Source organism: Trachemys scripta, chromosome 8, assembly GCF_013100865.1.
Source record: "Trachemys scripta elegans isolate TJP31775 chromosome 8, CAS_Tse_1.0, whole genome shotgun sequence".
Classification (NCBI taxonomy): Eukaryota; Metazoa; Chordata; order Testudines; family Emydidae; genus Trachemys; species Trachemys scripta.
Genome location: NC_048305.1, coordinates 90,882,108 through 90,906,695, shown reverse-complemented (window position 1 = coordinate 90,906,695; position 24,588 = coordinate 90,882,108). Strand labels below are relative to the sequence as shown.

The 24,588-nt window shown below is 39.8% G+C and overlaps 1 protein-coding gene across 3 annotated transcripts in view; it reads right to left on the bottom strand.

Annotated features, from left to right (window-relative positions):
* The window catches only part of JAK1 (Janus kinase 1), a 93,558-nt gene that overhangs the window by 9,945 nt on the left and 59,025 nt on the right, over positions 1 to 24,588 (bottom strand). For all 3 annotated transcript variants that reach the window (XM_034779921.1, XM_034779922.1, XM_034779923.1), the window contains 11 exons: positions 18,265 to 18,487; positions 16,147 to 16,310; positions 14,349 to 14,691; positions 11,688 to 11,876; positions 10,578 to 10,735; positions 9,661 to 9,784; positions 6,213 to 6,402; positions 3,829 to 3,935; positions 1,815 to 1,961; positions 969 to 1,056; positions 269 to 396 (listed from right to left, as the gene is read on the bottom strand). In XM_034779921.1, coding sequence (XP_034635812.1) covers positions 269 to 396; positions 969 to 1,056; positions 1,815 to 1,961; positions 3,829 to 3,935; positions 6,213 to 6,402; positions 9,661 to 9,784; positions 10,578 to 10,735; positions 11,688 to 11,876; positions 14,349 to 14,691; positions 16,147 to 16,310; positions 18,265 to 18,487 — 1,861 coding nt within the window. The remainder of the gene's footprint in view (positions 1 to 268; positions 397 to 968; positions 1,057 to 1,814; positions 1,962 to 3,828; positions 3,936 to 6,212; positions 6,403 to 9,660; positions 9,785 to 10,577; positions 10,736 to 11,687; positions 11,877 to 14,348; positions 14,692 to 16,146; positions 16,311 to 18,264; positions 18,488 to 24,588) is intronic.

Below are 24,588 nucleotides of genomic sequence, written 5' to 3'. Positions count from 1 at the left end.
ACAGTGACAGAGATGGGCACTGTATTTATGTATTTGATTTGACATTAAACAGGCTACTCTAGGAGCCTTGGACATTATTTGAAATAATAAAAACAACAAGGAGGTCGGACTTCCACCCCACCCCAGACCACGGATGTTCCTGTGTGTTCTATTTAACAATACCCAGAAAAAGGAATTTCACTGGCCACTATTGCACACTAATTTTGCAATTTAGACCCAAAAAACCCTACAGACAGTACTTTTCCCCTCTAGCATGCTGTCTACTTACCAAGTAGCTTAGTGCACTTGCCAGCTGTTTGGCTACTTTGAATTTCCAAGGAGTTGTAAGAACATCACTTTTCCGGTGCATAAAGAGATCCAGTGGCCCAAATTCAACAAACTCTTCAACCATGATATCTACAAAAATAGAGTCATGCCTTCAGTATGTAGCAACAGTATTATGTCTGACATAATCCAAAGGGCATGACTGGGTCTTTCACGGAGAGCTACATTTTTTTGGAGCATCTGCACCACACCACTGTGTCTGTACTAATGCTTTAAATCTGAAGTGAATTCACTGCTTGTGAAGGGTCCAGATTAACAAAGTGTTTCACTGGCCACATAATAGGTACAGTATGTGCATTGGCCCCCTCCTCAACCCTGACCTAGGAGATAACCTCTACTGGCAGGCAAAACTCCAACGAGTGGGAAGTCAATACCTTGCGTGGTCTCCTGACCCAAGGAAACCATTCTTATAAACACTGCCAGAAGATAGGTGGCATTAGGAGGAAAAACTATGATATGATACAAAGCTGAAGGAAAGGCTCCTCATTCCAATTCTACCACTACTTTGATTATTTATTATTCGTACTGCAGTCATGGATGACGACCTGTTGTGCTAGGCGCTGAACAAAAAGACTGACCCTTCCCTTAACAGCTTATGTCGTCACTTCATAAGAGCCACATTTACAGATTTTAAACGAACTCACTTTCTACATCGCGGACGCAGACCCCATGAAGGAAGACAATGTGTTTGTGGGAAATTTGCCTCATCATGCTTGCTGTCTCAAAAAATGCCTATTAGAAAGTGAAAAAGTCAAAGTAAATACCAGCAGTTCAGTAGCTATTCTAAAGCAAGGTATGTAAGGAAACAACTGAATGCGACATAATATTACAAAGTGCAGGAAAGACAATGTGACTCCTGTAACATGCAGGATTAACAACACGTTAAAGTGCTACATAAACGCCGGTGCAGTAAAAGTGCTGTAGTTTAAACTTTATATACCGTGCCAACTCTTTAGCCAAGGTTTTTAAAGCATTTTATCAACATTAAGCCTCGCCACCCTCGTGTATAGTAGCAGTTCCTCTTCACAAGGAGTAAACTGAGGTACAGAGAGGTTAAGTGACTTGCTTGTGGCTACATGGTGAACCAGTGTCAGAGGTGCTGATAGACTCTAGCATCCTGACTCCAAGCCTACTGCATGCAGGACCAGGGCCTAATCTAGTAGTTACAACAAACGCTTATCCCCGTGTATAACCCACTGAACTCAGTGGGACTGCTGACTTGAGAAGTTACTTGCATGTGGGATCAGGGCCTGGATTTGTGACTCATCTGAAAAAACTGACTCCTGACTAAATTAGGTTGATCTTGTCAGGTGCATGAGTATTGCCAGGGAATGTTCGATAACATCTTGCATGCAAAATGCTAGCCTTAACTTTTCAACTTCCTCAGTTTTGTATGCAAACTAATTAATTAAATAATGAACATCAGAACATGAATAATGTGGCATGGCTACTTGTTTGTACACTATGAACTGAAAAGAGGAAGAACTTGCCAAAGAAATGTCTCTGTGACTGGGGTCCAAGACTTTGAGGAGGACTTTCTTCTCTTTTTCATCCTGGTACCCTCCATTCTCATCTTCCTTATAATTGAGAATCCCAGAGTAAATCTGTGTTCTTGTTCCTCTTCCAAGGTGTTCATCCTAAAAGGTAATGTATAACCAGCATTTTCAAACCAAGGCATCAAAGAAACAGGCGTAGAGCTACCAAAATACTTAAAACCGCTCCTTGCAACCACTTGCTTTAGTACTATTCAGATTTCACCATTGGTAATCTGTCACCAAAGAGAAACTAGTAACATTTTACAGTAAGTGCCAGCTCATTATTCCTCCTTTTGGTATTCTCTGAAAATGGTATTTTTTATCATGCTGAACTCATTTAGTATTAATAGGATGTCAGATATTAGATCTACATTAATACCAAGCAAGTCCAGCATGATTTAATGTTATTAGAATGAATATCAAATGAATTAATGATGACTGGCCTCTTATTTACAACAGGATGACATTGAAGTATTACTTCAGTGTTACCAAAAAATTACAGCAAGTAATATTTCAATGTAACTCATTGTCAGGAATATTAGAAAAAACAGACGACATTTCCTCTCAAATTAACAGAGAATTCTCTTTGGATCTTTTGCAGAAAGAAAGTATGTATGTGCTGATTATCATTGCCGGGCAGTTCAGCTGTCCCTCCCGCCACTGCCCTGTGCTGCTCCTGCCTCTGCCTTGGAGCTACTCCCAGGAGCCTCCTGCTTGCTGTACGGAGGGGGGAGGCGGGAAGAGGTGCTAATGTCAGCTTGTCCCCCTCTCCCTGCTCCTGCCCCCCATCTCGACAGAGCGGGGGAGGGGACAGACAGGGCTCAGGATGGATGGAGCTTGCTGGCAGCAGCTGCTATCTCAACTTGCTGATCTACTTAAAAAGGCAATGTACTTAGAGTAGGGTCAGCGTACTTAAAGGGGCAATGCGCATCTCTCTCTCCCATACACAGGGTGCGTCTCTCTGTCTCTCTCTGTCATGCTGTCTCCCCTCCCTCCATTTGTGCTGCCTTGTAGAGTGTGAGGCTACATTAACAACAACGTGTTAACTCTTGAGGGCTCAGCTAGTGCTAGTTCATCATTTAGCAGTAAGGCATTCCCTGGGAAATATCCCACCCTCTTCCACCCTCTCACTTCACCACCTCAACCAAGCTTCACAATCATCACTGCTGTGTACAATATTAAATTATTTGTTTAAAACTGATTGTGTGTGTCTTGTATATATAAAAAAAAAAGGTCTTTTGTCTGGTGAAAAAAATTTCCCTGGAACCTAACTCCCACTATTTACATTAATTCTTATGGGGAAATTGGATTCACTTAACATTGTTTCGCTTAAAGTAGCATTTTTCAGGAATACAACTACAACATTAAGTGAGGAGTTACTGTATTTGTTGGCCCAAGCTCTGAGACTTGCAGCTGCAGGTTTTTTTTGGCAGTATAGACATACCTTTATAGTCACCTAAATCCCACTGACTTTCGACAGACTTATGCTCCTAAATCCCTACATCACTTCTGAAAATGGGACTTAAGCTCCTAAATCACTTAAATGTTCCTCTTGTTTCCTACTGGGCAAGATCTCAAGTCTTGGGTACCGTGTTTCTCTATTGAATCAAGCCTTTAAAAATATAAGACACTTTATGAAACAAAGTGCGTTAGGGTGTATGGGTGATAAAATTAAGATTCCCAAAACCAGTCTGGGAAATGTGTTTTTCTTTCCTGATAGGGTATTTCCTTCCTGCTATGCAAGTGCCTATAACCCATCATTGCTAAAATGCTTGAGTTCATGTTGGGTGGCTCCAGCTCTTTTAAACCAATAATAATTTTTTTTAAATCTCTTTTGGGGGAGGGGAGACCCTTTCACTGTTGAGATTTCATGTTATTTCCCTAGACATGAAGGCTTTTCGTTCTTGTTTGGTTACATTAGGCAACTGAAAGGATCAGCAAAGCAAATTGATATTCAGCAGCTACTTACCTGCGTAACTTCTTCTTTGAGGATTCGATGGAAACTCAGTTGACCTAGAGGGCAAACAGGATGCCATTCCTGGCTTTTCTTTGTTGCCACTAACAAGTTAGAGATTTCTGGAGGATGGACAGGAAAGAGAGAAAACACTCTTTGCTGTAGTTTATTTTTTAATCTTAAATTAGCAATTCCTTACTTCTAATAGTTCCTCCAATAATGGAGTTTTATCTTCCATATGCTAACTGCAAACTAATATTCCCAGATAATCATATTTTAAGATTTTCCCCTAAAACTATCTGGTCATGTAACTTCTCCTAGCATCTATCAATCACTTGGAAGAGAATCCAATAAAAAATGCCCATTTTTTTTTTAAATCTCCCCATCATAACCTTAGCTAACGTTGCTTTGTACAGCACCACAAAAATTGCCAGTACTCACTGCACTGAAAAATATACAGGACACAAATGTGCCTGTTAAGCACTGGCCTGCATTGGGGTTACTGCAACTCCACAATGCTTCAAGCAGAGCTCTGGAAAGCAACATAGACAGTGTTTCGTGGTGCTCCCTGCATGCCCTCTGGGCAACCCATCAAGTGGGTATAACCTGCACTCCATTCTGAGGGCAGCCAGATCAGCTGGCCTGTATGGAGATGGTGAAAAAGCCCTTCTCCTCTCCAGTCAGAATGGCTTGCACTTCAGGGCATGCTAGCAGTCCCAGTGCCCCGAGTGCAAAAACTGTCACTTCACCTTGGAAGTGGATGGGGGGCTCAGAATAAAGGCTCAGTGCGCACTCACCCTCCCTCGTGTATCCATACAGAGAAAATCTACAATCTGATGTACGTACATATTTGGGCTTCCTGCACTCTACAGCAGCAGTTAGTTAAAGGTACACAAGTACAAAACACCATAGGGGCTTCAGATGCATGTGTCCCCTTTCTCATTGCCATTACAGGGAGTAGAACATGTCTCTCAAGGTCAGATTATGACTGCATTCTTACAATACTTTAGGAAGGTTATACAGAGCTAAGCCTGACAAATTCTTTTCATTTCACACCAAAATTTCTTTACAAACAGATGGGTTTATTTGATTATTATTTTTAAAAAAGGCAAACAGGAAGGGGAGAGACAGAACCGTGAACCTTCGGGATCTTGCCTCATTGGCAACAAGAGTTCCCATCAAGGTCAAAAGACAAATTTACACTCCCATAAACAGATGCAACTCTGATGAAGTCAGTGGGAGTCTTGGGTAAGCAGGAGATACAAGTTTACCCTCCTATAATACTTTTTGCAGTTGTAGTAATAATATTATCTCATGAATTTAGGCTGTTTAAAATGTAATTGCTTTAATCTCTCAGTGCTCCAGACAATTATTATTGTTACTTTAGTTTCTGAAGCACTGTCAATGTTGTTACATAAGCAGTGCAACATGCCTTTCATATGTACAAATTATACTTCTCTAAACTTTTCACAAACTAAAAAGGTAGCTACTTTATCTGTTATTCCCCTTATTCTAACAGGAAACCATTATCTGATCAACAGGACCACACCACGTCCTTCCTCTTTCTTAAAGTTCAGCTACAAGTAATTTGTACACTTTTAATAAAGTGACTTTACTGAAATTCACAACAACATTGCACAATGCTCTGTTCTATTCCCATAACCAATTTTAAAGCAAAGTCTGAAGTCCTTGCTCAGACAAAATTCCCAAAGACTTCAAAGTGTGTTCTACCCGAGTAATGGCTTCAGGATCAACCCCTTTCTCTCTCTTTTAATTATTATTATTATTTTATTATATTAACACTTGATCTCAAGAACAAGTGATATTTAAACAAAAGGTTGTAACATGACATTCTGCCCCGCACGCTTTCTTTGATAGAACAAACACCACAGTGGATGGCAGCACCCTTGCTTTTGTGGGGGTGGGGGAAGCCCCTAAAGGATTACTGCTTATGTTTTACAATATTAAGAGGTATTTAAACACATGACTCATTATGAGTCAGTTGTGAGATTTTTTTTTAAACCTTTAAGAGCTATAATAAAATAGTCATCTGCTGTTGATACTACAGGGCTAAGTATTCACATGCTGAAGGCAATGTGTTACTTACTTTTAAAACTGTGCACAAATTATGCGAGCAATTAGCAACAGCCCTTAAGCATCCTGTGCTGAGATCACACAGTTCTCAAAAAATAATTTGTTCATCATACTTGCAGTACTATGAAGTACATAGTCTTTTTTATTAAAAAGGGCTTTTCTCCCCTGAAACAAGTAGGACATTTTTTTAAATTTTTAAATCTGTCAAAAAATAATTAAAAAACACAGAACAAAATGCAAAGTCCCCCTGTGGTCAGAAATGCCTTCAGCTTCTCCAGAACAAAGTCTGAAGACAGAGTCGCTACCTTTTGGTTTTGGCTGGCAGCATCTCTTCAGTGTAAAGCTTATGTTGTCCGTTCTAAGGGTCTGTCCCTTCAAGTGATCCATCAGTTCTTTTAAAGATGGGAAAAACTTATTTGAGCCATGAAGGAAGCAACCGTCTTTTGTCACCTCGATCTGGAAATTCTTGTATTGGATTGACTCATTTAACTTTTGCTATTTTAGGGGGGGGAAAGCAAGATGTTAATCAGAAAAATGAAACAATAGGACATGGCTGACAAGCACATCTGGGGCCAAATTCATCCCTGATGAGAGTCCAAGAAGCCAGTGAAATTAAACCAGGGACCAATTTAGCACCATAACTCTACCCATGCCAACTTAAAGTCCCTGCTTTTAAAGTGGCATATATTAAAAATATAATGGGGCCAATTTCCCCAGTCCTTAATGGAGTAAAATTCCTAATAGTGTCAATTAAGGGCTGCAGAATTTGGACTTAAGTCTCAAAATATAAATCTTTCCAAAAAACTCTAAATCCATAAATGATGGTTCGACTTACTACAATGCAGGATAGACTGTTCCAGATGCTGAGTGAAAAAGCCCTTTTAGATCTCAAATGTGAATAAGTTCTCCAGCTGCAATCCATATCCTTGGAGTACATTTTCAAATGTAGGTACCTACCACCTGTGGCTTTGAAATTCTACCCCCTTATCTTTTAGCCTGAACTGCTACATACTAGGTCTCCGGATGTGATTCTTCTTCAAGTCTCTATAGTATTTGTACATAAGGTATTTGCAATAAGGTTCTCACAGTCCTAGTTTTCCAAGACAAACTTCACATAATGCCTCAATTTCCCCATCTGTACAAGGGAAATAATGATTACTCACTTCTGTAAAATGTGTTGATCTACAAATACTGTATGTACTGTTGTAGCCATATTGGTCCCAGGATATTAGAGAGACAAGGTGGGTGAGGTAATATATTTATCTTTTTCTGTTGGTGAGAGACAAGCTTTCACAGAGCTCTTCTTCAGATCCAGGAAAGCCGGAGGGGGGGAGGGGGGGGAATGGTAGGGGATTATAGACTGTTGTAATAAGCATAAATCCAGTGTTTCTATTCAGTCCATGATTTTTAGTGTCCAGCAAAGTTATGAATTTAAGCCCTGAGGCTCATTTTTTGAAGGTGTTGCACAGGTTTCATTTAAGGATGAGGACTGAGAGGTCAGATATAGAGTGATCGCTTTGTAAAATGTGTTCACGCACAGGTGATATGGTGTTTTTGTCTTTTATCATTTTTCTGAGTTCATTTGAGAATGTAGTTATTGTCTGGTTTCACCCACGTAGTTGTTATTGGGGCATTTAGTGCACTGGATGAGGTACACCACATGTTGTGATTGGCACATGTAGGACTCATGGATCTTGGAAAGGTGTGTTTTGGGGAGTGTTCATCATTGTAGCACTAGACATACATCTACGGGTTTTGCAGCTGTTGTTCTGACAAAGTCTAGTGCTGCTTTAAGTTGGTGTGTCCTGGTCTGTGGGGACCTTACTTCTGATGATGAGCTTGGAGATGTTGCGGGGTTGTTTGAAGGCCAGAAGAGAGGGGTCAGGAAAGATTTCTTTCAGGATGTGATCTCCACTGAGTATGGATTGTAACTGTTTGTCTGATGATACCCAGTACAGGTTTCGGTGAGGGATGGTAGATGACGACTAGGGGTGTTCGGTTGAAGAGGGTTTTATTTTTGTATTGAAGAAGGTTCTCTCGGTGTATTTGGTGTATCCATGATGGGATCTATTTCTCTGGTGTCCTTGTTTGGTGAAAGCAGTTTTAATTGTGTTAGAGTGTATATCCCAGACTTTCACTTCAGAGCACATTCTGAGGTATCTGAACACCAGGTGGAAGATAACAGATTTCTTGGTTTTGAGGTGGTTACTGGACGTGTGAAAGTAGGTGTGGTGGTCCGTGGGTTTCTCGTATATACTTGTCTGTCGGTTTCTATTCTTGAAGCTGATCGTGGTGTCCAGGAAGGTGTTGCTAGTGTGGGAGTGTTCTAGAGAGAGTTTAATGGATGGGTGGTGATTGTTGAAGTTATGGTGGAAATCTGAGGGAGTTTAGGTTGTCTGTCCAGAGGATGAAGATATCCTCAATGTTTCTCAGGTAGATAATTGGTTTCATGGTGCATGTGCCCAGAAATTCTTCAAGGTAGCCCATGAAGAGGTTGGCACATTGGGGAGCCATCCTTATACCCATGGCTGTTCCCATGGTTTGGACGAAGTGTTTGTTGTGGAATGTGAAACTGTTGTAGGAATTTTACATAATTTTACCTTCCTTGCAGCTATTACATCCTGCAGTCTTACTTTCAAGTGTTACTCACTGATGTCCTTACCTCTCCTACACCCCATTAGTTTTTGCTATTTCTGTTACCAATGGGTGTGCCCTCTGCTGCAGTCTTCCTTACTCCTATCTGAAGATAAACCCTGCAGAAGAAGGCACTGTATGTATATTTGCTTGCCCCATATGTACCACACTTAGTTATTTTATATTGCGGAATTCCAATTGCCATTTTCCTCCCAATTCCCTAGATGGCTCAAATTCTTGAGTGGTTTTGGAAAGTACCTCCTAGTTTAGTTCTTTTAAGTGGTCAATCCAGCCACTTACTTACATGGTCCTAATCACAGCAGCATCTGAGCACCATCCGCTCCTAAATGTAGTACCATTCCTTTCTGTAGTTAATTTTAACAACTATGGACCAATTCTGCTTTCAGATCCATCCACACAACTACCACTGAAGTCAGTGGGAGTTGTACGTGCATAGCTTGGGGCCAAACTCTATCTTCCAAGTTCCGTTTCTCTCTCCAGATAATTCATAAATGTTAAAGAAATGAGCCCAACAATGACCCTTGAAGGACCCACTTAATAAGTGACTGCCTGACTTCCCAACATTTGTCTACAACCAATTTTCTATCCAGTTTATCATTCTGTCACTTTTTCCAAAATACTGTATGTTGTTAACTTCCTCTGTGATGCCTTGTCCAACACCTCATATATAGATCCAGGCAAACAACCCTCATCTAATGTCTCTATCAGTTGTCCAGAAAACCCCCTAAAGAAACATTTAGACTAGAGTGAGGAACTCTGACAATCACTCTTCCTTCTGCAGATCTTTGAGCATATATTTAATTCAACAAAAGCATCATTTTGGATCTGACACTCACACACCCTCCTGCATGGAGTTCCAGTGGGAATTCTGCATAAATTGAACCCGTATGACAGAGATACCACAGGTACTCATGGAGATTTACCCTGTGAGTAAGTAGGCTGTTGTGGCTATTGGGGCCACTTGTTAGTCAGACAGGATCACGTGCACTAAGCTATTGAATTACATGTATATGGATCATGAGGAGTTTATAGCCTTTACTTGACTCCAACATCGTATGTGATGCTGGTAACTTCATTTCGTGATGTGTCCCAACATACCTGTGAGATTTCAGAACATGTCACTGTCATGAGGATGTGATTAAAGTCTGTACAGCTCCACCTCAGCACATACATCCCCTCCTCATTCCCTTCTTGTCTCAATTTGTTGATGGCATACTCGGTGCTGAAACAGTTAATACAAGAATGAGTATAATGGGCAAATGAGCAGTTACATTCCAAAGCTATTTTAATCAAATGTCCTCTTGAAAGCTACACTGTCTTTAGAAAAAGAATGAGCAACTGCACTATACTAGCACATACACTATTAAAACATACTTTATACTGTGTGCGTATATACACACCTTCATTTGTTAATAAGCTTCCAGAACTGTATGCATGCAATAGCTTTGTTTTCTGTTTGTTGCACCTTCAAATTTTGAAGAACTATGCCTCTCTGCAGAAACAGTTGCCATTATGTTTTTATATGGAGTTGTAGCCTATTACAAGTGAAATGTAGAATAGCACGCTACAGAAGATAAAGGGTGTGATTATTATAAGCGCTCAGCGGTTACTCTGCTCCGCTTGAAGTTGCTGGGAGTATTGCCATTTTATTGTTCACTTCAATAACAGAAGAATTAGGCCAGCAGTAAGTGCTTCTGAAAATCCTACCCTAGAGTTTCAAATGACTTACACCAGATGCTGTTCTCTTTCTCTCCCATCTTAGCAACATTTTAACAGATTGTCTCAAACTGAACATGCAAATATCTGGAAAACAGTTTAGAACTGTAAAAATAAATGCTGGTTTCCAGCAGTCTTGATCATCATCAATTAAGTCACCCTACAATCCTTTGCTAGCAAATCCCCGCTAGTCAAGAACCCTCCTAAATTTCCTCAGTTAGTTCAGGGTAGTGCTATGGCTTTAGGAGGGGGATAAATGTCTTTAAAAAAAAAATCAAGCCGAAAGCATTTAAACTAACCAAATGGGCCCATGGCAGCCATTTTTTATGTTGTGCACCATCAAAGGCGGAGCTACATCAGTGCAGAGATAGAGGTGGGCGTCTGCAGTAAGTCTGAAGTATCCATCTACTAAAGATGCAAATGACAAGGCCTCCTCGTGTGAAGAAAGTTTTAATTCCTAGAATAAAGAAGATATTTTAGTCAAGAATTATTGCAGTTCAGTTAAAAAAAAGGAGGGAAGGAGAGGGTTAGAATCTGGGAATTGATGTATGCTACTGTTTTCCCCAGGATTTTTCAAAGGGGAGGGCAAAATGTTATCCAAGTACCTACAGCACAAGGAAATATTTAGGAGGGCAACAGTGACCATTCTATATCCCCAGATATCTTTTTGACAAGTTAGCATGGGTGAGCATATGGTTTCACTGAATGGTGGGCTACACACACACCCTAACCCTCCAGTGAGAGCCACGAGTGCAGAGTCTGGCACCCATGTGGGTCCCTCTGATTCAAAAGGACTTCTCAGGAGCATGCAGGAGGCCCACTCTGGATTTGGAGCCACACATGTTTTGATCGTTCATTTCTAAATTCTGGCATCCAAAACAATCCTCAGCAGAAGGAAAACGCCAGGGTACTCTCTTTGAGGAATGCCATTATTCCTATGTTCGCTGATGCTCTTCTCCTGCCTCTTCCCCACCTGATCTTTCTCTTGGTCTCCTCTCCCTCCATGCTCATTGCTGTTTCTTTTCTTCCTCCACACTGCTTTTATCTTGCCAAGGTGCATCCAGGGAGGTCACAGACAACTAACTATGAAGTGTGGTGGGGTTGTTTACCACATATTGGGGGGGGGGCTTGGATGGGGATAACAACAAGTGTGGTGGTATGGATAGTGACACGTACACAGCTGCATAGCTTTGGGGAAGAAAGATGTTTATCAATTTGTTCTTCAAAACAGAGCACTTGTTTTAAAAAAAAAAAAAAAAAAACACACAAATTGTTGACATTACAGTATTTGGTACCCATTAGATAAACAACAGGAGTGATGGTATTAATGGCACCACTTTTGTCCAGCAATACTGTCTCATTAGCTCATCCTTCTGCTGGAAAAGAGCTTACCGCACCTAAGCCCTTACCATCTTTTCGTGGTTCTGCTTGTTAATATTGATCGTGGACTCCTTTATGACAAGGAGTGTGATTTCAGGAAAATATGAAAAATTGTTCCATTCCTCTCGGATTTTGTTTTTTTCGTCATCCTTCTTGTTTTTGCTGTCTGATTTTTTCCTCTTTAGTTTATTATGTTTCTCTCTCTCAGGCTGTACAACCTGCAAACATTTTGGAATGAAAGTACCAGATAAATATTTTTTAAGCATTGAAGATACATTTTCATGCTAAAATTAATCTTGGGTGGGTTTTTCAAACCACTGCCCTCAGAATTAACCAGTCACTCATGTCTTTAATGTGTATTTTATAAAGACATTCATTCTCTAAAAGACTATTTAGAGAAACAGGATCGAGAGCAAATAATTCATACATTGTGTGACTGAGGAACCTCTTGATTCCAGCTGGAAGAGGGTGTATGGAGCACATAAGGGTATAGGAATCCCAAGTCTGGTATTCACATCAGAGTTCACCAAAGAGTATCATATGAGGACTCTAATAAAAGCTTGTGACACTCTGGGCATCAACATCACTGTGAAATGTATGTAAAGATGCTATGCAAGGCGTTATGCATTTACACTGGAAATTATGTTCTTAGGGTCTGTCTCAAGGGACTGGCCATCAGCAAAGGTGAAAAATAGATTTTCTGTCAGACAAGAAATGTTTGTCTAGCTGGCTGTTTACATGTAAATTCAATATTGTATAGTTCACAATGGTCTCCTCTCACACATCTGAACCGAATGCTAATATAGGCCTGTGTGAGCTTCAGAGAGAAAAGGAACAGGAGGAAGTAAGCAGCCTGATTGAAAATGCTGGCGAGAACTTTGGGTGAGAGATGCTTCTTTAGACAGGAGGTTAAACCTGTTAGTTTACATATAAAACAAAATCATAACATGTTTTCTAGAGCCTAATCATTCGTTCCCATCTCTTACACTGGTTTTTATTTGAATCTCTATTCTTTCTTAAATAAACTTCCTTTTGTTTTATAATGGCACTCACGTGCTGTGTATAATACAAGGGCAGTCGTCAAAGAAAAAACTGATAAACGGAGGTACAGTGTTCCTTTGAGAACAGGGGATCTGGGATTTCTGTGGTATCCAGTGACTAGGGCTGGATACTACAGGGGGACACTTTGAAAGGACTCAGGGGCTGGGGTCCTTCTGTTGTCAACCTGCAAGGCAAAGACAGTGCTGTGTAGCCCAGAGGAGAATACTTCAGTGGCTGACAGGCTGGTTCTCTTAGGGACTTAAATATCCAGCCAGACTCCCTTGCTCTGGAAGCATGTGGTAACAAGGTGATTCACATCTCTGGGCGCCAGGAGAAGTGTCACAAATTCCAAGCCTGGTTTTGCCAACAATTCATTGTGCAACCTTTGGCATGTCAGTTAACCTTTCTCTTTCTCCATCAGTAAAAAAGGGATAATGCTATCTACATAGTACTTGAGGGTAATAAAGGTTAGTTAATGTCTGCAAAGTAATTAACAAGTATTACAAAAACTCAGTTCAAAACTCACTAGCCACATTCTCCTCTCGATGCATGAACTCTCCATTGATATCTATTGGAATTCTGTGTGTAGTGTACACACATACAGATAACACTATAAAACAATCCTTTTGAGAGGTCATTACTAACCCACCATATTTATTATGCCACAAGGAGGATCTCTAACTAGTAATTAGATAAAGGTTTTTCATGGTTAACTTGCCAAGACAAAGGAGCATATTCCCTGTCCTCTGCACTCCTGCACATGCATCTTCCCACTTAGTTATATATAACTTTTTCATTTATTATTATTGAGGTTGTAGTTCCCAGAATGTACCAAGCACTTTCCAAACCCAGGGGACAGGGTCCAAAATGCAAACCTACAAGGCAATTTGACATAGTCCTTTGTCCTCCAGTGGCCCCCTTTTGGGCATAACTGTAAATCTGTGTGGGGACACAGTATACATGTAGTTATGGAAGGTGGCCTTATTTATGAATGTTGATATTGAGAGCAGCATTTTAAATACAGGTGACTTCAGAAACACAATTTACTGTTTGATTCATTTGCCCACACACCCACACCCCTACCTTTCATTGCTTGGATGGGTACAGAATATTACCACAAATCCCGCTTTTGAAATCCTACAGAGCAATATCTGGTTTGGCTGATTTGGTACAGGTATTAATTTTCATTGTGATTTCTAGCACTCACAAAAACAAAGAACTAGTGCTGACCAAAGGCAGGCTTTCTGCCAGTTTCCTAATGCAATTCCGCCACCAACCTACCACGCCCTTCCTTTCCAAATTAGTAATCTCATCTTGTCCAAAAACTACGAATTGATCAAACCACAAGGAGGTTTTACAATACAGAAAAACGTTTTTGTGACCGCTGCACTTATTTCACTTATGATCTAAACAAGGTTACAATGAAGCTTTTCTAGAGGCAAAAACTAGTATGTTTCCCACTTGCAAAGGACTACTGAGTTCTGCTAACCATTTAAAAGGAATGACAAGAACGCTACTAAACAAACCAAACAGTCTGAAGTTGAAACTTCTCAATTAACTAATTTTCCAAAATAGATTCAAGTTTTTTTGCAGGCTTTCCCCTCCACCCCAAATAACCTCAGTCTTTTTGTCTGTGAATGGACACTCACATTTGGTTTGCGCCTCCACTGTATTCCATTGTTTCCTGTCACCATCACTTCATACTGTGGGATGATCCCATTGTCTCCAAAATTAAATCCATGTTTTTCATTCTCTGTTAAAATATGCAATGATGAAGTCTCAAAAATTTCTGCTCCATAATGCTTAGTTAAAGTCTCCATTGTTGATAAGTATTTAACCTTCAGATCATGTGGAGAGACACTGCTATCGCAAATGGTTTTATTGTTAAACTCCTTAAGGAAATCCTTGAAAACATTGTTTATCCGAATTCTGGTTAAGATATTCCTTTGTCTGATGGTCTTGTTCAAAGTTTCAGGAATATAACGTTTGTAACTAGAAAAAAAAACATTGGAATATTAATATTGCTACCTCAATTTTCTGTTATAAAACTGCAGTTGGTTTACTGTAAAAGTAACGTACTGAAAACACATGCAGAGTTTCATAGTGCATGTAAATAATGTTTTCACCCCTCAGTTCAGAGAGCACCGAGAAGCAGTTTCATAACATGTGATATAATTGCCCAGTTTTTTACCTGACACAGATACAGACAATAAGTAAACATTTGAAAACCTCAGATAAATGCAGGGGGTTGTCTCAAATCAGTATTATCTCATTAAGATACATAGTAACAAAGCATTTAAGGAACAGTTAATTAAAATACATAGTAACAAAGTATTTAAGCTGCAGTTATTTTTTTCACTACTTTAGGCAAAAAAATTCTGAACTTGGTACCCAAAGTTACCAAATGAAATCAATAGAAACGGTGAGTACTCACCGCCTCTGCCACTCAAGCCACTTATTTAAGTGCCTAAATATGGACTTACACTTTTGAGAATTTTGACCTTAACCTTTGATATAGCTTTTGAGAAATTGACATTTACTTGGGCAATAAACTAACATTATAACCACCTACATAAACAGAGTTGTAATTATAATCAAGTAAATATATTTAATTATATTGCAAACTGAAATTAAAATCACAATATACCATTTACTAAAATGAGGCGGTGAGAGAGGCAAATTTGACTATACTACATGAAACTAAAACGTTACTAAAATAGATTTAAAGGCTATTGTGTTCAATTTACCGTTGGCAGCCTACTAGTTAATAAAGTTGCTAATTCTGAGTCATCTATTGCTATAACAAACTGACACGTTGAAGTTACATGGATTCCATCAATATTCAGGACTTCATGGTTGTCACTTATGCTGTGGCTTCATAAAATTCACTGTAGCCAACAGGTAACAGAACTCAAGGGCATCTTCTAATTACATATCCTTACCACAAGGGCTAAAAGAGAATTGCTTTTAGCTGTAGTAACATCAGGGCTTATATCAGTGGTAGGCAACCTGCAGCCCACGGGCTGCACGTGGCCCGTCAGGGTAATCCACTGGCAGGCCGCCAAACCGTTTACATTTTCACAGCCGCCTGCAGCTCCCAGTGGTGGCGGTTCACTGTTCCCGGCAAATGGGAGCTGCGGGAAGCGGCCAGCAAGTCCCTACGGCCTGCACCGCTTCCCACAGCTCCCATTGGCCAGGAACTGTGGCCACTGGGAGCTGCAGGCAGCCATGCAAATGTAAACAAACTATTTGGCGGCCCGCCAGCAGATTACCCTGATGGGCCGCGAGCAGCCTGCGGGTCGCAGGTTGCCCACCACTGGCTTATATCCTCTGTCGGATCAGCCACTAGAAGGCAAGGTGTCCATACACATTTCAGAAGGTCTAATATTCTATCCAGAAGAGGGCAGTAGCATACACAGTACTGAGTGTAGAGTTATCCTGACTAACCTGATATCCTTGGGAAGTTCTGGCAGCTTCATGTTTTTTTTGATGGCATAGTGAGAGATTGCAAGGACAGCCATTCCCAGACATTCATTTTCAATTTCATGAACCTCCTGATCATTTTTAGGGTCTCGAACTGGTGCCAGGCACTTCACCAAATCATATTGTCCCTTAATGGGAAGCAAAGAGAACAAGTTGCTTTAAAAATGTTTGCAATAGTCTATCTTCTGTATACCAACACGGTCAACAAAATCATAGACCTACACAAGCAGCAGCAGAGCCTTCCAGAACAGCAAGTGCTGCCTTCTCCTGGACATAGACATATAAAATGGAACAAATAAAGATGCATCCAGGCCACCCTCACACTACAAATCTTGTCTTTTAAAATCTTCTTCTTGAGAATAAGCAGCAAGAATGGTGCCTGACAAAAAAGGTGTGTGGGTTTTTTTTTTGTTTTGTTGTTGTTGTTGTTTTTTTTCCCAATGGCAGTTTCTGTAGCACAGAAAGAGATCGTACTTAGATGGTCACTAAAGCCCCAGTCCTCCACTGTCACATGTGCAGGTACACCTGTGTACCTGCAGAGCCCCAGTGACTTCAATGAGACTCATTGTGGTCACAGGGGATCCCTTGTGCATCTTACTGCAAGACTGGGGCGTACACTGGTGCACACATCCCACTCAAATCCTTCCAAAGACCCCCACTCCTCAGTGTTGCCTAAAAAAATAACTGAAGAAAATAAACTTTTGTGGCACCATGAAGATATTTACTATCCAGTGCAGAATAGTCATGATCTTATTTCATTAACTTTGTCCTTTCTCACCCCATCCCTCTGTTTGTTACTCCTTGAATCACATCTTAAAGATCAGATTGTAAACTCTTCAGGGCAGTGATCTTTTTTCTAACTTATACTGGAGTTGGGATTTTTATACTCCACTTCTTTTTTAAAAAATGGTAGTCCCCAAAAGTACAATTTTGTCAACACTCTAACACTGTCTGATAATGTTCGCTAGGGTGACAACCTATCCTATAGTTTAATGCACATCCTTTTTTCCCCCACAGTGACCAAATAAAGAGCTATTTTAAAAAAAACGGATTATAAAAGTTTTCAAGCAATAGTTACATAGACTATGATACACTGTGACATATGTCTGATCATTTAATGAATAAAACATTGTGGGGTGATGCCTCTTAAAAAATCTCTGCTCCATATATTCTATGCAGTTCTCTTGTTTCCTTCAAAAGTGATTTCTCAAATGTTCATTCGGCTGTCGTTTACGTTATATTTTCTTTATTGTGGTTTCACAACTAAGCAACACACTATCACCCTAACAGCTCTCTTCAGACTTATCTTGCTTCTAAAAAGGGACAGTCAGGTTTGAAAGTCACACTTCTGTCTGAAAATTTTGTAGCCACTATAGTTACAATTAGCACCTAAGAGTACTATAAAGATGTTAGCAACAAAACGTTCCTTATTTTTTTCCAGTTTGTTTACTTTGTGCATTTCACAGCACTCCACCAATTCAGTCTCTATGAATGGTCTATTTCCCTGTTTCCTTTGTATAGTTAATTTCTTCTATCAACATTATCTTTTGTTTTCTGGCAGCAATGTATTCGGTATTGTAAGAAGACAGAATCCCTGCCTCAAAGTCCTCACTCTCTTTTTAAAAATAAATACACAAAACAGAGACAGCAGATAGGGAAAAGGAACTACAAATAAAAAAAGCCAGCTGGTAATTGAGTGCTTTTGTTATCAGGACTCAGCCAAAGTTTTAACTCCACACAATTTTTTTTAGAAGTAAGATATGCAGGCTGTTCCAAATTACCCTGAAGTTATCTGTTGGCTAGCAGAGGTTGCACTTTTAGACTGAGGAATAGCCTTTCAAGAGAAAAGTGGAAGCTCCATGTTTTTGGACATTTTAAAACCAGACTGGATAAAACACCAGAAAATATACCATAAGATATACTCAAACAATGATAAATGAGGTGGATCTCTACCTTTAATTTCTTTGGAAAGATTGTTCCTTAAAACTTGAGAAAGGGATAGCTTTATGCAAGCACATATAAAGCATATAACCATTTCAACCACAGGAAAAATGCTTAAGGCTTTGTTATACAATGTCTTACCTGTGCAAAGAGATATTCTAGTGAATTTGCATCAAGGATAGGGGTTCCGTCTGGCACTAGTTTCTTCTCATAGGAATTCTTTTGTTTCTTTGGAGATGTGTCAAGGATAGGAGTTCCATCTGGCAGTAATTTCTTCTCATAGGAATTCTTTGGTTTCTTTGGAGAATGCCTCCAGACTGATGGCTCATTTTCACTTGTCCCATGCCAGTTCATAAAATAATACCTTGAGAAAGAGTCATGAACTTTAAAAACTGAGGAGAGCCTCAGTGTATTTTGGATACCTATTTTTGAACTGTTTAAAATAAATGTCTAGCAATAAGTCAACATCCTTAATCTTTCTAATCTCAAATAAAATATTACACTGGCCCAAAATACTGGACCCATGCCAAAACAGCATTCCCGTCTAAGGGACCAGTGAAAAGTGATATTATTAAGCTCTGATAGTTTCAGCTTTCAAACAGCATATAGCATTCATGTTAGGTAGGTAATACTGGCCATTAAAATCACAATAGCCTGAGTCACCATCCTGTTTCTTCCCTGTGCAGCCCACCATATAAACACACACCAATTTTAAAATGATTTTAGCTGCCACTATCTCAAGATTTGCTTGAACTAGGACCAGTGTTGTTTATCACACGATATCTTGGAATCTCTCATTTCTGGTGGTTCCAACCATTAAAGCTCCAACTCTTGGCATTCATGAAAATATGGCTACTAAAAATCAGGCTAGAATTGAAAGGGCGAGACTAATCTGAACAATCCAGTTTTAAAGGGATGCAATCAATTTACAAAATATATTTGAAACAAACTTCTTAGCCTGCTGGAATGTTACTAATAATACGCTGAGGCTGGGATTTTCAAAGAGGCCAAAGACAGTGAGGAATTCAAATCCCACTGAAACTGAACGAGAGCTGGGTGCCTTAATGCTTCCCTCCCTACCCTACTCCAGCATTAAGCTCCTTTAAAACCATCTCAGTTTAAATGATGCAAGGTGAAATCCTTTTAAAAATCCATATTTACTTTTTCAGTTAAGTAAAATTTAGTTAAACCAAGTCTGGATTAACACATCCTTTGCCATAATTCTTACTTTGCTCATTTAAATATTTACACTTAAAAGAACATAACAAACTTAATCAATTGCAAAGTTTTCAGAGTGCTCTGTAAGAATGTTAAACGTTGAACATGTACGGATCCAGTCCTTATTCAACTATTACTTCAACACTGTTCACTAATGACTCACATTAACAGAGATCTGAAATGACAATTTCTAATGGGGTGAAAGTCAGTACTTACGCTGAATGCCATCTTGTTTGTTACACAGACTTCTGCAAACCTTTGACAACCTTTAGAATCTTAAACAGTTTTGTCTGTCTAAACCTGCATGATAAGTAACCTTAGAATGCTATTTTGTGGTTGAAATGAGGTAAGATTAGATATCTTAATGTACTTAAAGGTCAAGTGAACATGGAAAACTACAATAGCTACTGCACGTATCGCAGAGAAGGTCACATGCATAAAGCTACATTGAAATAAAGTTAAGGGTTTCTTTGGTGGAAAAAGCTAGTGCACATTCTCCGTAAATCAGGCAGTTGAACAAAACTACAAACTTTTCACAAAAATACTCAAAAGGGAATTACTTTACCCTATTATGGATTATTAACTTATAATGTTCAAAATGTGCAAAGTGCCTTCGAGCGCAAAAAAGAGTAAAATGTGGCCTAATTAGTCTAATTTCAGACATAACACAACAAAGGAGGCAACAACAAAAATGAGAAAAGAGAAGGAAAGGTAGCAATAAGCTTACACAATTACTCAGCAGAGGCTTGTGACCAGCAGGGTGGAGCAAAACAACTTTTTTTTTTTTTTTTTTTTAAACGTATGTAACGAAAAATATCTTCTGTGAATCATTTCTCATAGGCATCACAAATGAAGTGGGCATTGGGGGAAATTAGGTCCCAATTCTGCAATGAGCTCTGCTCAGATCTCTGTATATGTGAAGCTCAAAGCAGGATCAGGCCCTTAGTGGTTAATGAAAATAATGACCTTTGACATTTCAATGGGTATTTCTATTAAGGATGGTTTAATTATCTGCATCATACTCCAATAACTTAAAAGGAAGCAAATAAAGTATTGGTCAAATTTATAGGACAACTTGATATAGAGATGAGACATTCTATATTGTGTGTTTGACTCTTCTTCTCCCCCTCTCTCCCCATCCCTGACCATCTAATGAACTCCTGAAAAAAGCCTGTGTATGGTGCGCAGGAAATGGTAATGCGTGGGAACTCCTATAATGAATATAAAAAACTCAGTTTGGAACTTTTACATTCCAAACACAAGGCTCATGAGATAGTTTTCTTATCCCTTAATAGCAGGCAATTACTCTGTTTTCTATACTTTTATAAAAAAAAACACTGCTGTTAACCCCATTATTTTTCTGGTGATTCCTGTATTGATATTCTAACGGAGGTCAGAATTTGTTCCTTTACATATAAAATGACTTTTGTATTTCAGTAGTGTCTAAAAGCTCTAACCAAGATCAGGCGCCATTGTGCTAGGCACTGTATATTGAGAATAAGACAGTTAGTTCCAGCCCTGCAGAGTATGCATTCTCTCACCCTTTGTCTGTTTAGATTGCAAAGATTATTATCCCCTTTTTTAGAGATTGAGTGATTTGCCCAGGATCACACAGGAAGACTGTTGCAAAACTGTGAACTGGACTCACAACTGGACTAACCTGCCTCTCATACAAAAAGCTCCAACCAGCTCTGTTCTTAGAAAAAGAAACAAGTTTATTTTTGAAACATATTGTACCTTTCTTTTCATGGAAAATAAAATAATAGAAAGTATGATTTTAAAAAACAGTACGTTCTATTTAATTACCGTACTGAAATAATTCAACTCTTTCTGATCAGCTTGTGTGTCATTTAACCAGGATGCTACAAAATATTATGGTTTCTTATGTTGCAGACTTAGGAAAGGGGTTCTTCAAAAATAACCAAGTATAAACGAGATAGGTCTAAAGTGTAAGCTGCTGCTATGTACATGTTCTGAAGATTGACTGATATTATATGGGAAAAAATATCACACTCACCAAATGCCCAAATTAGAATCTTTCAACGGTGGCACAGAAACCTAAACATCTAAAGCATTTGGAATGACTGAGCCATGTACTTCCATCATATTTATATATATTATACACACAAAAATGATGATAAGAAAAAATCCAAGTTGCAAAGTTAAGCACTCAGAACTCAGGAAATGCCAGAATTAAAAGATGCCTGTTCAACCTTAATTCAGACTCCTTATGTGCATCCATTATGATACAGTCATTAATGATAACACACACTAGTTTTTTTCAAAGGACTGACTTTGCAACCCGTCCTTTTAAATAAGTTTGCATGTGACTTTTCTAAGCTTTTTAAAAAGCGAATTGAAAACAGAAATTCCATAACATGGCATCGTACTGACCCCCACATGGGTCATCAACAGGATCAGAACCTATAGATCCACCACACAGCCCTCTGCAGCTTAAACTAATGCAATAACTGATAGCAGCAATAAGTTGTCATCCTCGATATGGCCCAGCCCTAGATGGGACAACATACACACCTTGCCATTGAGTTTCATAGATATTTGCTTACAGCAGAGGAATGATGAGACTCAGGAATCCTGGGTTCCATTCCAGGTTCTAAAGGGGAGGGTGGTCTAGTGGGCACAGGCTCTTCTGCCCAATCCCCACAAATTTGACCCATTCTGCTCCATCACCTCCAACCAGTGCTAGTCCAGTCCTGTCTCTTCATCACCACTGGCTCCTTGTCCCAGTCCTATTCTCCTTACTTTGCCAGTCCCAGTCTCCTCTCCTCAGACTTCTTATCCAAGTCCCAGTCACTCCCTACTCCTGACTCCTCCTCTGATCTCTCTCCCCCACCGTAGCCTCTAATCAACCCTCCCACCCAGGCCATGTTCCCGGTCTCCACTGGCTCTCAGTCCCAAACCTCTCACCAGACTCCTTGTCCAACCTCAGTATTCCCCCGGCTCCTAGTCCGAGTCTCTTTGCCCATCTCCATACCCCAGCTCCTCATCACATTTGTCTCTCCTCACCTCCTTCCCCCCCCCCCCCCCGCCCCCGTTCATACTCAGTCTCTTTGCCCAGACAGTCGCAGTTTCCTCTCATAGTTCCCAGGCTTTTTGTCCCAATCTACTCCCTATCCAGTCCAGCTCTTACCCCTCTGCATTCAAGGTCATGCAGCTTCCCCCTTCATACTGCCTGGGCCCAGCAGGGAGGTCACAGATAGCACAGAACAGTCTCCATGCTCTTAGTTCCAGTGCCCAGGCTTAGCCCCAACATGGCCCACAACAGCTCAGAGCTGCAACTGTAGGGAAAATCCTGCTCAGCCCTGGGCTAAAGCATGCCTACTGTGGATGAAGACTCCGCTGAACATATGCAAACTGCAATTTTTATTCAAAGGCTTATAATTTGGGTAGAGGTTCACTGGGAAAATGTGGCCAGAATTTTTTTAACATGGTCAAAACAATATATTTTCCTCTAGCTTTGTTCTCAGAAATGGCTGAACAATTTTGGCTGAAATTAAAAATCAGCCTGAGGTAGGCACTTGGCATGGAAAATTTCAGCACAAATAGTTAAAGTCTGGCAAAGTTACAAGCAACAGGGTCTTACAATGGAAACTACCAGGCAACTTTAATAATATATAACAGAAATAAGAAGTAATTCTGGGAATTGTCACCATTGACTCACCAAAGCAGAAACATACAAATATAATCTGATTATATGGGGAGTTATTTTTATGAATTAGTAATATATTCATGCAATGTGGTGAGTTAAAAACAGTATTACTGAGTCAGTGGTTAAAGTTCCTACAATTGCAATTTTCTTAATTTATATTTATTTGTATCATATTCTAAATAACATAAGCTCTTCCTTTAAAAAGAAGAAACTTCACACCAGAAGTATTATAGAAGACTATCAGGGGAAATTGCCCTGAGTTCCGATTGTACCGAGAAAACATCAAGATTTTTCTGGTATGTGGTTGACCTGATTGACCTCTTGAAGCAAGTAAGAGCAACTAATATTCTGTGAGACCATTAGATTTCCAAGAGCTTCTCTCAGCAATTCAAGTCACTCGATTCCATTATTATCTGGTGTTAATCTACTGTACTTAATAACAACAGTTTAAACCTGAGATTAGTTTACATTAAGATATTAGCACTGCTTATAAAGAAGGCCTGTTAAAGGAACAGACCAGATTATAGTAATCTTGTGTTTCTCTAACAAACCTACGGTACATCAGTGCTTCTCAAAGCCAGTCCGCTGCTTGTGCAGCGAAAGCCCCTGGCGTTCCGGGCCGGTTTGTTTATCTGCCGCGTCCGCAGGTTCAGCCGATCACGGCTCCCACTGGCCGCGGTTCACTGCTCCAGGCTAATGGGGGCTCCAGGAAGGGCGGCCAGCACATCCCTCATCCCTCGGCCCGCTTCCCTGAACAAGCGGCGGCCCAACTTTGAGAAGCACTGCGGTACATAACACTAAAGTTAATCTCTGAAAAGCCAAGTTCTTTTTGTTCATTACAGACAATCATTTCCCTGAATAACATACATTCCCTTTCCCTCACACTTCTCCAATCAGAAAAGCAACTGTGACATGGTACAGGTTTATTCACGATTAGAATTCCTTAAACTTCAAAGAGTCAAACTGTCAAAGGGGCCTTATCCTGGCCTGCATCTGCATTACCAGTGTGTGCACGATATCTTTTCTCCATGCAGGAGACGTGTCCTGTGTGTGTAGATTTTTCTTGGAACAACGGAGGTTTGTACACCACCATGTGCATGTGACAATTTATGAAGCATAGGTGCAAATATTCAGATAAGTACTGAAATATGCAACATCACACACATACAAATTAAATCCAATTTTTTGCCCCAAATCTCAAGATGAATCCAAAAGATTGTGTTTTTTATTTTAGTAAAATGACAAGTTAAAGAGGGGATGTTGATATATAAAAGTATGTTCTTAGAAACGTGCCTCGTGGAGCTAACAGGGACCCAACTATTAGTGCCCTTGCCCTTGGAAAATGCCAGAATGCCCAAACGTTCTGGAAAAATTTATTCCTCAAGATAAAACTTGTTCTCTAGATTGTAAGGAAGGTTCTTCATTTTCAGTTTTTGTTTTAAGATTTCCTGGGAATTTATCAGGGTTTATTACAAATATTTAAAAGCAGATACAAATCAGTACAAAAATTAACTTTGCAGTTTTCTGGGGAAATATCACTTTTTTCCCTCCCGTTTTTGTTTTTATGCAACTTTCCA